This window comes from Panthera tigris, chromosome B4 (assembly GCF_018350195.1).
Source record: "Panthera tigris isolate Pti1 chromosome B4, P.tigris_Pti1_mat1.1, whole genome shotgun sequence".
Classification (NCBI taxonomy): domain Eukaryota; kingdom Metazoa; phylum Chordata; class Mammalia; order Carnivora; family Felidae; genus Panthera; species Panthera tigris.
The window spans coordinates 115,598,435-115,612,223 of NC_056666.1; the positions used below are offsets into that span (position 1 = coordinate 115,598,435).

Genomic DNA, 13,789 nt, shown 5'->3' on the forward strand with positions numbered 1-13,789 from the left:
CCCTTCGCGCGCGATTCGCGCCGTCAAGTCCTCCGACATCCCAGCATTCCCTGCGCTCCTACCATCGAGAGCAGCTTCCGGCGTCGCTCGTGTAGGTGGGTGAAGAAGGAGCGGGCCCTCGCCGCTCTGTCTCACTGTCTCGCGCTCTCTCGGGCAACATGGCGGGTGTGGAGGAGGCAGCGTCCTCCGGGAGCCACCTGAATGGCGACCTGGATCCAGACGACAGAGAAGAGGGAGCTGTCTCTACGGCTGAGGAGGCAGCCAAGAAAAAAAGACGGAAGAAGAAGAAGAGTAAAGGGGCTGCCACAGGTAAAGGGAGTTTTGTATGTTCCCAGTCCCCGCCAGGGATTGCCGAACGGCTCGGCCCAGGCCCGGCAGGGGTGACAAGAGACTGGGGGACTCGGAACACTGCACTGGACTGATTCCCAGGACTGAGTGTGTGTTGAAATCGGACTACAGATTCCCAATCTCGGGGAGAGGCGGCTTCTCTTTAGCTGGGACTAGAGAGTTGGTGGGGGTGGGGTGGGGGAGAAAAGGGTGCTTCAGCCTGTGGTGAGGTAGTTCTGGGGTTGCTGGGCCCTTATAATTGCCAGAACTCAGCTCCCACCCATACATACCGTGCAACGAACTTGAAGCTGTGCACAGGGCTCAGCTCTACCACCCGCCTCGCGGTGTGCCTTCCTCAAAAATCCGTTCTGACCCGGACTGTCGCCTCTTTGCTGAAGCAACCTGGAGCATATTTTCGTCAAGGATAGGAGAGGAGTGGGCAAATCTTCGTGCCTTGACTGCGCCTCCCCCCACCTTCCTGGTTTACAGAAGGATATTTGTTGCGGGCTGCACTTCTGGGTGTGTGTGTATGTGTGTTTGCCCACGCGCTCATGTCACTGAGTAGTAATTGCAGAATATATGGATGGTAGTGGTGCGAATTTTCACCTGCCTCATCCCATAGCATCACCAAGCTTCAAGGCTTTTAGGTGTGAATTATGATGCCATTTGCCGGCAGTCCAGATAGAATATTCTGTGGGTTGGAATTGAACTTCTTTAAATCCATTGGTAAGGTAAGGAAAACAGCTGAAAGTTTACACTTGGATTACATTATGAGTTAGGAACTTAAAATATTTTGAGAAGTCGGTGTTTTTGTTGTACGTGGTCCTTCATTTTAGGGAAAAAAATGTTGTACCTGTTTCTAAAATCAGCCACACAAAGATTGAGGGACCAATGGAGAGGCCACAAGTGATGACGGTGAAGTTGAGACAGGTTGGAAAGGGTTAATCTATAACTTTATGAAATTTTGATTAAATGGGAGTTGAAAAGGGAAAGTTGTGGGTGCTGAGACACTTCAAGAGAAAGTTTAATCCCTGGACATAAGTCGGCTGTTCCTGGCTTTCGGATGAAATCCAAACTCTTCAGTTTGTCCATTCAGGTGCTCAGTAGACTGACCCTAATATATTTTTAGCAGTTGTATCTCTCAATATGAACCCTCTACAGTAGCCAGAATATCACTTCAGTATGTGCTAAGTGGGAATACTATCCCTTTATACACGCAGCTATTGCTCCTACAGCTAGATTGTTGTAATCACTTGGGTGAGGTGGGGGGAGCTGGTCTTGTGCTGTTGAAGAATTTAGGTTTTTTAGTAATGGAATTATCTTTTCCTATTTGTTTTGATTTTACCCATCCTGGCTTGGCAACTTCTTCATGAAGATTTGAAGTTCCCAGTGTCTTGTCCAAATCCTCCTCTTGCTAAGACCTTCAGCATTTACTACCTATCTTAAGTACCTGTTTGGTTAATAAAGTGTTTGCTGTAGTCAAACTGTTAAGTACTTTAAAAAGTGAAACAACTTAAGGCTAGGGACCAACTCACATTTTCTTTTATTGTTTAGTTACTAGTACAAAGAAGGTGTAATGGATAGTTTATTGAATGGACAATGCTACTTAGATGTGGCAGATTTTTGTTAAGTAAATTCGATTATGTTCACAATAACGTTTCTGTTTTTGTTTCCTGAATACTTATCAGACAGGAAAGGACTTGTGTGTTCTCCAGGATCCTTAGAACATATTCAAATTGGAAAGTATCTTTATTAGATTTGACTTATGTTATATTTGATCAGCAGGGCAACAGGAACCTGATAAAGAATCAGGAGCCTCAGTTGATGAGGTAGCAAGACAATTGGAAAGACAAGCATTGGAAGAGAAAGAAAGAGATGATGACGATGAAGGTAAATGGTAAATTTGATTTTTGTGGTTAGAAAAGCAAGAAAATATGATATTCTTCAAACAAAATCTGCTTGTGTCCATATAGTTTGTGATTCTCTGATGTTTTACTTAATTAATTGACATTAAAGCCTCAATATCACAGATAAAAAAGAAAAGGTATTTATAAGTAACTCTTAAAAAGTGGGATAGGTTGAATGTCTGCTCAAATAACACAGATCTCAACTTTTAAAAATGTACTTGGTAAAATACCAAGTAGTGGGTATCAAGATGAAATAAAAGGACTGTTTATTCAACTAACATTTATTGAGCAACTAATATGTACAAGGCACTGTCTTAGAATACTTTCACATGTGTTCTCATTTTACCTTCACAAAACCAAGCAAAGTAGGTGCTCTTTTCAGGAAATAATAGTTATGTCATTTGCCCAGTGTGACATAGCTATGTGTAGAACCAAAAGTTTCAAACCTAGCACCTGATTCCAAGTCTATTCCTTTACTCTGTATGAAAGCTCCCTCTCTTTATTTTCAAAGACTATATGGAGTGCCTCTAAACTCTATTACAAATTTCCCAACCCTAGCTTCTTGCCGTATGTTGGTCCTATAAAATTTCTTTAAAGACAAAAACTCTTGGAATTCTAACAATTGATGTTATCAGTAAGACAGTGGAGGCAGTATTTGCTAAGAGAACTTATTCTGCAGGCTTTTTTGTCAGAAAGGGAGATGAGACTTTCCCATTCTTAATTGTACCGTTGTGACTTGCTGCTCTTCCTCAAGCACTGCCAACTTGGGCTTGTGCCTTATAATCCTTAGCAACACAAAAGCTTGCTGTACTTTAATTATTGTGTTAGGATAAGGCAGAGTAGTTGTCTCTCCTTTAGAAAGATAAACTCTATGTCTTCAAGGAGCTTATAGTCAAAATTTGGTGGAAAATATGCCAAGGTTCAAGGGAATAGTTAGCTCTTCCTTAAGCAAATCTCTAGTCCATTTTACCTTGGTTTGTGCTTCAAATTAAGAACATATTTTGAGCTCTTAGCAAGAAAGAAACTGTTAAATTCAAGGTTATATAATAGATTGCTGTAGGCCTGTGTAGAATATCAAAATGTTAATCTTGAAGAGTGTTCCTTGTTTCATTGCACCTCTGCAAAGTTGTGTGAATCTCTTGACATTGAAGGAGAAAAGTTTGATTGTCGGATTGGAAATCATCAATGTTTTAAAGACAATTTTTGGAGTATTGGTTTTCTCTAATTGAATTGTTTGCCTAATTTGTTTCAATAATAGTAATTATTGAAATGAATTAATAGTACTAATTCATACTAATTAGTAGTACCAATTAATAGAGTAGTACTACTTATCTATTGTGAGAGTTGTTTGAGAGGATAGAAAGTATTTCAGAATCTTTGTACTAAAGAAAAACTGATAGTGGGGTGGAGAGACAAAGAGCGGAAAAGATACACTGAAAGCTTATTGGAATTTGGAGATGGAATTGCGGGCTCAGTGATGAAGGAACACTCTTTGGAAGGAGTGGGACTTGAGTGAATGAAACCAAACAGAAGAGACCACTTTGGGGCAGAACAATGCTGAGAATGTATTCAAGATGTAGTGAATAGTGCAGACCAGCCATATGAGATGATTTGTTGAAGGAGCCTTGGAGCATTTTTAAAAGAAGAATGTTATAGGGGAGCCTGGCTGGTTCAGGCCATAGGGCATGTGACTCTTGGTCCTCGGGGTCGTGAGTTTAAGTCCCACATTGATAAAATAAAATGTTAAGGAAAAGAGAAGAATGTTATAAAAATAATTTAATCTGTATATATATGCAGGGTTGCTAGAGGAAATATACAGGAAAGGCTTGGAAATCATTTTGGAGGGCACTTAACAGCTTAGGCATGTGTTAATGATGATTTAAATTGGTGGGCATAAATGAGAATGGAAAGGAACGGTTCATTGGAATAGTGGTTGTGGAAGCAGAATTCAAAGGATGCAAGAGACTTTCAAACTGGGGAGAAGGAAGAAGAGGCATTAGTAGATTCTAGAGGTTTGAACATGGGTGACAGTGTTGGTGCTGTTCACTGAAATGGTGAAGTAGAGAGGGAGAGTGGGTGGGGATTGGAGGAGGGAATTTGTAGGCAAAGGAGAAGGTATTGTGTTTAATTTTAGATGTGTTTAATTTGACACTGGAGTATTGGTATGAAAAGTTAGTCCCATGGGCAATTGGCAATGTTCTAGAAGTAATTCAATAAAGTTTTAAGTTAGGTTTTTTTAAAAAAAATTTAACTATTTAAGTCCAGTGCAGGACTTGAACTCATGACCTTGAGATCAAGACCTAAACAGAGCTCAAGAGTTGGACCTTTAACCAACTGAGCCACCTGGGTCCCCTAAGTCAAGTTTATTAAGGTATAATTTGCCTAGGACTATATTCACCATTTTCAAAAAATACACTTTGTTTTGGAGAAGTTTTACTTGGGGTTCATAGCAAAATCAAGCAGAAGGTACAGAGATTTCCCATATACCCCCTACCACTACACATGCACAGCCTCTCCCATTATCAACATCCCCCACTGGAGTGGTGCATTTGTGACAGTGGATGAACCTACATTGATATATCATTATTATGCAAAGTCCATAGTTTATATTAGGGTTTACTCATGATGTTGTACGTTCTATGTATTTGCCCTTTATGAGTAATCGTTTGATGGGACGCCTGGGTGGCTCAGTTGGTTGAGCATCTGACTTAGGCTCAGATCGTGATCTCACTGTTCATGAGTTCGAGCCCCGTGTCGGGCTCTGTACTGACAGTTCAGAGCCTGGAGCCTGCTTCGGATTCTGTATCTCCCTCTCTCTGTTCCTCCCCTGCTCACACTCTTCTCTCAAACAAAAAAAAAAAAAAAAAAAAAGATTAAAAAAAAACCGATAAGTATATCGTTTGGTGAGTTTTGACAAATGTATGCATTTGTGTTACCACAACCAGGATGTAGACCATTTTCTTTTAATGTTTGTTTATTTTTGTGACAGAGAGAGAGAGAGAGAGACAGGGTGCAAGCAGGGGAGGGTCAGAGAGAGGGAGACACAGAATGTGAAGCAGGCTCCAGGCTCTGAGCTGTCAGCACAGAGCTTGACGCAGGGCTTGAACTCATGAACCAGGGCTTAAACTCAGGAGCTGTGAGATTATCACCTGATCCGAAGTCGATTGCTTAACCGATGGAGCCATCCAGGCACCTCAAGATGTAGACCATTTTCATTTAACATTTCCATCTCCACAGAAAAGTTCCCTTGTACCCCTTGAAGTCTGTTCTCTGCTCTATACCCTGATCCCTTGAAACCTTTGATACTTTGATACAGTTCTGTTACTGTAGTTTTTTCTACAATATTATATAAATGGAATTATTGTAGTGTGTGGCTTGTTTGGCTTATTTCCCTTAGCATGATAATCTGAGTCATCCAGTTGTTGCATATGTGTCAGTAGTTCATTACTTTTTATTGCTGAATAGTATTCCAAATTCGTTTATCCACTTACTAGTTGATGGATATTTGGATTGTTTCTAGTTTTTGCCTTATGAATAAAGTTATTGTGAACATTTGTATACAAGGCTTTGTGTAGACATTTTCATTTCTCCTCAGTAAATACCTAGGAGTAGGTTTGCTGGTCATATGGGAAGTATATGTTTATAAGAAACTATCAAACTGTTACTTAGAGTAGCTGTGTCATTTTGCTTTCTGGTCAGCAGTGGTTGAGAGTTCCAAAGTGCTTTGAATCTCTTAAGCATTTGGTATTGTTAATTTTTAAATTTTAGCTTTCTAACAGGTGTGTAGTAGTATGTTATTGTGGTTTTAACTTGCATTTCCCTAATGATTGATGATGTTGAACATCTTTTCATGTTTTTGCCTTTTATATATCTTTGGTGAAATGTTCACATCTTTTGTCCATTTTTCAATTGAGTTATTTGTTTTACTGAGTTATAGTAGTTCTCTATTCTTGATACAAATTCTTTATCTGATAAATGTTTTAATATTTTCTTTCATGTTAGTATTGTTTGCAGCAGAAAAGATTTTAATTTTGATGAAATCCCATTTATTTTATTTATGGGTCATGTTTTTTGTGTGTTATCCAAAAAGTTAAATAATTGCTGTCTCTAGGGTCATGAAGATTTTTTCTTACGTTCTCTTCAAGAAGTTTTATACATTTTTATTTTTATTTATTTATTTATTTTAAAGAATGGAAAGGTTTTTTTTTTTTTTTAAATCTTTATTTTTGAGAGACAGATAGCATGCAGGTGAGCAGAGATGGAGCAGAGAGAATTTTGAGCAGGCTCCACACTGCCAGTGCAGAGCTGGATGTGGGGCTCGAACTCATAGACCATGAGATCACGACCTGAGCCAAAATCAGGAGTTGGGACATTGAACCAACTGAGCCAACCAGCCACCCCAAGAAGTTTTATATATTTTTAGCTGTTATGTTTAGGTCTATGATCCAGTAGAATTCATTTTTGTATATAGTGGAAGGTAAGAATTAAGGTACCTTTTTTTCTTGCATATGGATGTCCAGTTGTCATTCAACAAATGTTAATTGATTTGGACATAGTGCTAATCCAGCAATGAATATGAACAGTCTATACCTGTTAAGAATATCCTGGGATGCTGTGAAAGACTTACAAAAACATAAGTTGTGGGGCACCTGGGTGGTTCAGTGAGTTAAGCGTCGGACTTCAGCTCAGGTTGTGATCTCACTGTTCATGAGTTTAAGCCCCTTGTTGGGTGCTGTGCTGACAGCTCAGAGCCTGGAGCCTGCTTCCAATTCTGTGTCTCCCTCTCTCTGCCCCTCCCCTGCTTGCATTCTGTCTGTCTCTCAATAAATAAACGTTAAAACATAAAACGTAAAAATAAACATTAAAATCAAAAATTTTAAAAACCAAAAATCAAAAATAAATAAACATTAAAAAAAACATAAATTGTGGCATGGTATAATGCATGGGAGTATAAGCATATATAGTTGACTATTCGGATCCAGGCTCTACTACCCTTCTGGCAATAAACAGTAGCTATTATTCCATACCGAATACAGACCTTGAACATTGGTCTCAGAAGAATGAGTATCAAAGGAGGAGCTTCTTCTTACCTCATTTTCAAGATGAAGAAACCATGGTAGAGAGAGGCTAAATAATTTGCCTAACATCACACAGCTGGAAGGACTTTTAGGGTGTATTTAAAACTGGATATATATCTTGAAGCATTTGTTTTAGGTTGAGTGTAGTGTTATGTACTGGTATGCTAGACATTGAATGTTCTTCCAGAGTAAAGACCATCTTGTTTGCTATTTTGCTCCTTTTACCTATTTGAGAAGTCAGCAAATTATTATTATTATTTTTTAATGTTTGTTTTTGAGAGAGAGAGCGTGTGCAAACATGAGTCGGTGAGGGGCAGAGAGAGAAGGAGACACAGCAGGTGCCAGGCTCTGAGCTGTCAGCACAGAGCCCAACATGGGGCTCAAACTCATGAACCATGAGATCGTGACCTGAGCCAAAGTCGGATGCTTAACCGAGCCACCAATCCCTAAGCAAATGTTTATTGAATGAATGAAAGTTACTATTAAAATTGTAGTGCAGAATATGTGAATTAGTGTTTTCTTTTTTAATTAATTTTTTTTTTTTTTGGAGCACCTGCAAGCAGGGGAGAGTGGTGGAGGGGGAGGGGAAAGGGGGTGAAGGAGGGAGAACCCTGGGATCATGACCTGAGCTGAAATCACTAGTCAACCACTCAACTGACTGAGGTACCAAGGCACCCTGAAAGTTGTGTTTTCTAAAAAAAAAAAAAAGAAAAAAATTCATGTTAGGGGCTCCTGGGTGGCTCAGTTTGTTGTCTTGATTTCGGCTCAGGTCATGATCTCTAGTCAGATCAAGCCCTGTGTTGGGCTCTGCTCTGACAGCGTGGAGCCTGCTTGGGATTCTCTCCCTTCCCCTCCCCTGCTCGTGTGTGTGTGTGCTCTCTCTGTCTCAAAAATGAATAAACATAAAAAAAATTTTTTACTGTTATTTTTCTTGAGCTTTTGAATCTAGAAACCAGTAATGCATAAGTTGGCAATGTTTGTGTTCCGACTGTGTTTCCATGTTTCCTGTACCCAATTTCATAAGGTTGAATGAACATAAGAAATTGCAAATTTCTGGGGCGCCTGGGTGGCTCAGTCGGCTAAGCGTCCGACTTCAGCTCAGGTCACGATCTCACAGTTCTTGGGTTTGAGCCCTGCATCGGGTTCTGTGCTGACAGCCCAGAACCTGGAGCCTGTTTCAGATTCTGTGTCTCCCTCTCTCTCTGACCCTCCCCCGATCATGTTCTATCTCTCTCTGTCTCAAAAATAAATAAACGTTAAAAAAAAAATTTTTTTTTTTAAAAGAAATTGCAAATTTCTAAGTCAAAAATTGTCAAATATTGACTGTTTTCTATCACTCAATCCATTAAAGCCCTATATCATGTTACCTCCTTCTTTGTTAAACTGCTGTTTCCTATTTCTCATTTAGGTGAAAATAAGTAGGATAAAATAAACGAAAAGAACATTCATTTGTTGAATAGAGTGAATATTTATCATATGCTTAGTCCTGTGCCTTAGTTTAAGAAATGGTGTATAATCTTTAAGGAGCTCACAGACAAGTAGGGTCATTGTAGCTCCCTTATCATTTTGCAGAAAAAAAAAAATATATATATATATATATATATATAATTTTGTGTGATAATTATAATAGAAGAATATAGGTGGTAGCATGGTGAGATAATTTCTTTTATGACTCTTGCTTATCATTCTGGGAGTAGAAAATTTAAGCATTCGTTTGACATTGTTTTATGAGTGTGGATTTCATGATCTAAAATTATTGATGCTAGCCATGAGTTACTGCCACTAGGGGAAACATTTAAAAGAAGACTATATGGTGAACATACTATTAAACTGTTAACTTCTAATTGTTGCCACAGCTTCCTATTCATCCCTGTTTCATAGCATTGTGATTTGTGGGTAGATTGGCGTACTTGATGAGTGTTGAAATTTATTGAGCAGCCTTTTTAGAAATTCAGAAATTCCAGTCTATTTTTTGGTACCCTTTATTTAAAATGTTTTAAGTCACTATTTATTTAATCTTGGCCATAATAGTATCCTTTATCTTTTCTCCAAGTTCAAGAGAATGGCATGGGCTTCATAAAAGATTGTTATAAAAACTAACAGATAGTGGTTACTTTAGTTACTCTTTTGCCAACTATTTTTTCAGATAGTTCTTAATCTCCATTTTTGGGCATCAGGTTCTTTTGAGAACCTGACAACTGAACCTAGGAAAAGCGTATATACCCTCTGATTTTTGTGTACATTTGACCCAGAAGGACTCTTTCTTTAATAACAACTATACAGGAAAAGATATTTAAAATTTTTTAATTTTTAAAAAAAAAAAATTTTTTTTTAACGTTTATTTATTTTTGAGACAGAGAGAGACAGAGCATGAACAGGGGAGGGGCAGAGAGAGAGGGAGACACAGAATCTGAAACAGGCTCCAGGCTCTGAGCTGTCAGCACAGAGCCCGACGCGGGGCTCGAACTCATGGACCGTGAGATCATGACCTGAGCCGAAGTCGGACGCTTAACTGACCAAGCCACCCAGGCGCCCCTAAAATTTTTTTAATTTTTTAAATTTATTTTTGTGGTTTTTTTTTTATTTTTTTTTATTTTTTTATTTTTTAATATATGAAATTTACTGTCAAATTGGTTTCCATACAACACCCAGTGCTCATCCCAAAAGGTTAAATTTATTTTTGAACAAGAGAGAGCGCAAGTGGGGGAGGGACAGAGAGAGAAAGAGGGAGACACAGAATCTGAAGCAGGCTCCACGCTTGGAGCTGTCAGCACAGAGCCCAACGCGGGGCTCAAACCCATGAACCGTGAGATCGTGACCTAAGCCAAAGTCAGATGCTTAACTGACTGAGCCACCGAGGTGCCCCAGGAAAAGATATTTTAAAATATGACCCCCTAAATATCCCTGCCTGGATTAGGAATCAGGTGATATATTCTTGGTCCAGTTCTGCCATTATCAGTTGGGATTACCTTGGGCATGTCCATTAAACATTCCTTGTTTTACCTCATAAAGTTGCTTTGAGGATCACATGAGGTCATGAAATGCTAACCTGCAAAGCATATGTAAACAAACTAGTAATATTTTAGGTGAAGTCACCCAGTCATTAGCATTAAACTAACACTGGTTATTTTTCCTAGTTTTTGAAAAAGAGTGTTAATATACTTTTTATTCTTAAAAATACCTTTTTCAATAATTCTTTTATTAGAGTGAGTCAAAGTTTCCTTAGTGCTTTTGATTATACAAACCAAATTTTGAGACATTAGCATTATATAGAATTCTGTTCTAAGAATATTGGATCAACTCTGTTGTATGTTATTTAAGATGCTTTGTGTGTGTGTTACTTGTCTGCTTATGCTTGTTTTGTCTCTCTGTTTCTGAGGTTTAAATAAATGTGTACTTGAAATGGTCTTTTCTTAGATGGAGATGGGGATGGAGATGGAGCAGCTGGAAAGAAGAAGAAAAAGAAGAAGAAGAAGAGAGGACGTTAGTATCTTAAGTTGGTCTTACTTAAAAAATTTTAAGTGTTTGTTAACCAGCTGGTTTGAAGAGTAGGTTTGAAGTTGCTTAAGATCCTAGTGTATGTCAGGGAAATAAATTTAGGCTTAACAGAGGTAGAATTTAATGAAACAACTATTCTTTCATTTAATAGTCCTGTTGGTATTTTCTTTACCTATTGTTGAGATAAAGGATGTTAATAATAAGTTGGTTGCATTTTACCACAATTTAGGGATGAGTTTATCATTTAAAACTTGAATAATGCAAATAACAATTCTTTCAGTGATGACTAAAGTGATGCCACTGTGTGGTAATAGGGTAAACATAGTTGGCAGTTCACCTGCCAGCTTTGAAATTACAAGATTCTTGATGAGTATTTAATGAGGATTCCCATTATTTAAAATTTGTGCATATGGTAAAATTTTACTAATGACGTATTGCACTATTTCATATTACTTAAAATATGATCCTACTTGCGTTTTGTTTTATTTTAAATGGCAAATCGACATCTTCAGGGACCTGAAATTCTATTAGGGAGACCAGGGGGAGAATGTATAAGTATTGGGGAATAAATGTTGGGTTGGGTTGAGAATCAGAACAAGTTCTAATCTTGGATGCCCTTTGGGCTATTAGGGACCATTGAATGTCTGGTTGCACCTTTCTTTAAATCTTTCATGCAAAAATTTTATGAATTAGAATATTGGGGCTTGACTCATTTTTATCTCTGTATTGAGAGAAATACCTAACTTTTTAAAGAAAGCTTTTGGCTCTGCCAGCATTTTTCCTGATGTGTCTCCAGATGAAGATAGGATAGCCTTCTTTCTATTCAGGCTTCTACTTTTGTTAGGTCCTTCTACACATAGGATGTCAGTTCTGTCCCTAGCATAGTCTGTATTAAAAAAAAAAAAATTTTTTTTAAGTTTATTATTTTTGAGAGAGACAGAGAGCAAGCAGGGAAGGGGCAGAGAGACAGAGACACAGAATCGGAAGCAGGCTCCAGGCTCTGAGCTGCCAGCACAGAGCCCGACACAGGGCTCGAACTTACAGACCGCGAGATTATGACCTAAGCCGCAGTCAGCCGCCCAACCGACTGAGCCACCCAGGTGCCCCCATAGTCTGTATTTAATGAGCATAGGCTACCTATGTTCTAGAAGTCTTCCAGGGATTATGATATCATATTCCTTCCGTTCAAAAATTGTTAAAAGTGTGCCTATGAGACAAGGTATTGTCTGAAAATGGTTTGAGAGATAACTCTTTCTCCCAATACTCTTAAATTACTCCCTAACAGAAGTAGATAAACAGGGAGTAATGTTAAGGGTCTACTTTGTATATGCCATTGGTAGAATTCTTCCACTGACAGATGTTTTACTATGATGCCATCAGCTTTTATTGTGCCTCCTCTGAGGATGTTGTTGAACCTATTGTTCATTACATTTCTTTATGAGTACTTGTAAGAGACACTCTTTTGTTTGGTCTTAGTATCAAGAATAATTGTGCTTTTCCTGAGTGCTTAATGTATTTATCTCATAAGCATGATCTATATGCAAATAACCTAGCTTTAAAAATATATATATTGGCTACTAGAGGGCTTAGAGCCAAATCTGTGGTTTTGTATTGGCTGTATTTCAGGTTCTACTTTATGTTCTTTCCATGTTTTGATTTTTGTTCTCTTATTTACTGTTCCTTATTTGTTTATTTTTGATCTCCTTGTAGGCTATCATAAATCACTTCTGGAATAAGCCAAATAATGTAATAATGAGTCATTCACTGCCCTTATTTTCTTCATTTATAAAGTGAGAGAATTACAAATGATAGTAGTGATAACTGTAGTACAGATTGTATAATTATTCATAGTTTTAGATAAAACTTGGGCAGGGTACATTAGAATTTTCAAAGGTTATCCAAGATTTCATCTGGTTTTTCATTTTGTGGATGAGGAATCTGAGGCTTGGCACATTTGGCCATTTGTCCAAGTCACAGTTAATAAGTGGTTAAGGCTAGTCATATTTTGATTACAAATTTTTTTCTCTAATGTTCTTTTTGAGTCTTTTGCTTTAAAGTTTATGGACAGTATAAAAGGCATCTGTCAGATTTGTAGATGAAATAAAGCTGAGGGTGGTAATACTTTTGTTGATAAACTCAGGATTTCAAAAGATCAAAAAAACTGAGAAATAGACTAGGATTAGCAAGCTGAACTTTTATAGATGTACATAAAATTAGAACAGGGTAATAGGATCTAAGGATTTTGAGTGCTAGTACATTGTGAGCCAAAAAGCAGGGAGTCTTAACTATTTAATAGCTCTAAGATTTTTAGAATTAAAAGTATAGTCTTATATTAATTATACCTTATTTGGACTATTAATATAAATCAATTCTGATACCAACTTACAAAGAACATTGACAAATTCAAGGCTGGCACCACATAGGGGTGAAAGTGTTAAGAACCATTTCCCTTAAAGTGGTTTCTTATCATAGAGAGGAAGGAATCAGTTGAAATGAAAAGTAAAATGTTTTCAACTGCAAAGAATAAAGCTGGAACTAGCAGGATAAGTATAGGAAGAGGTTTCTAATAGTTACAGTTCTTTCAAAATCAATGGATTTTTGCTTGGGAGATAAAGACTGCTTCCATTGTTAGGAGTTCACTGCCATCTGTCAGAGGCATTAGGGGATTCCTGGATTTAAGTGTAAAGCTAAATTAGTTGACCTCTAAGATCTTTTTTTATTTTAAATTTAAATGTTCCCTCTTAGGAGGGCCCTAAAACAGTGTTTCCCAAGTTTACTTGCCCATAGGACGCTTTTAAACATTATGTAAAGACGGAAAAACATTTGGTGCTCATGAGATACTATTTGGGTTAAAGGAAGGAACTGAACATGGTTCCATAGATAAATGATTTGGCTCAATAAAGTCATATTTTTATTTATATAGTTTTTTCCCCCATTGCAGAACAAAAAGAGCAAAAAATATGTGTTAAAATTGAAGAC

General features: G+C 37.8%; 1 protein-coding gene across 3 annotated transcripts in view; it reads left to right on the plus strand.

Moving 5' to 3' along the window:
- Nucleotides 1-59: 59 nt before the first annotated feature.
- The window catches only part of METAP2 (methionyl aminopeptidase 2), a 28,777-nt gene continuing 15,047 nt past the window's right edge, over nt 60-13,789 (plus strand). The window contains exons 1-3 of one of the 3 annotated variants that reach the window (XM_007085634.3): nt 60-309; nt 2,110-2,217; nt 10,730-10,795. In XM_007085634.3, the coding sequence (XP_007085696.1) occupies nt 159-309; nt 2,110-2,217; nt 10,730-10,795 (325 nt within the window). In that variant the 5' untranslated portion in view covers nt 60-158. Of the gene's footprint in view, nt 310-2,109; nt 2,218-10,729; nt 10,796-11,927; nt 12,030-13,789 lie in introns of those variants that run through there. The other 2 variants (XM_007085635.3, XM_042992927.1) reach the window with 2 other exon arrangements.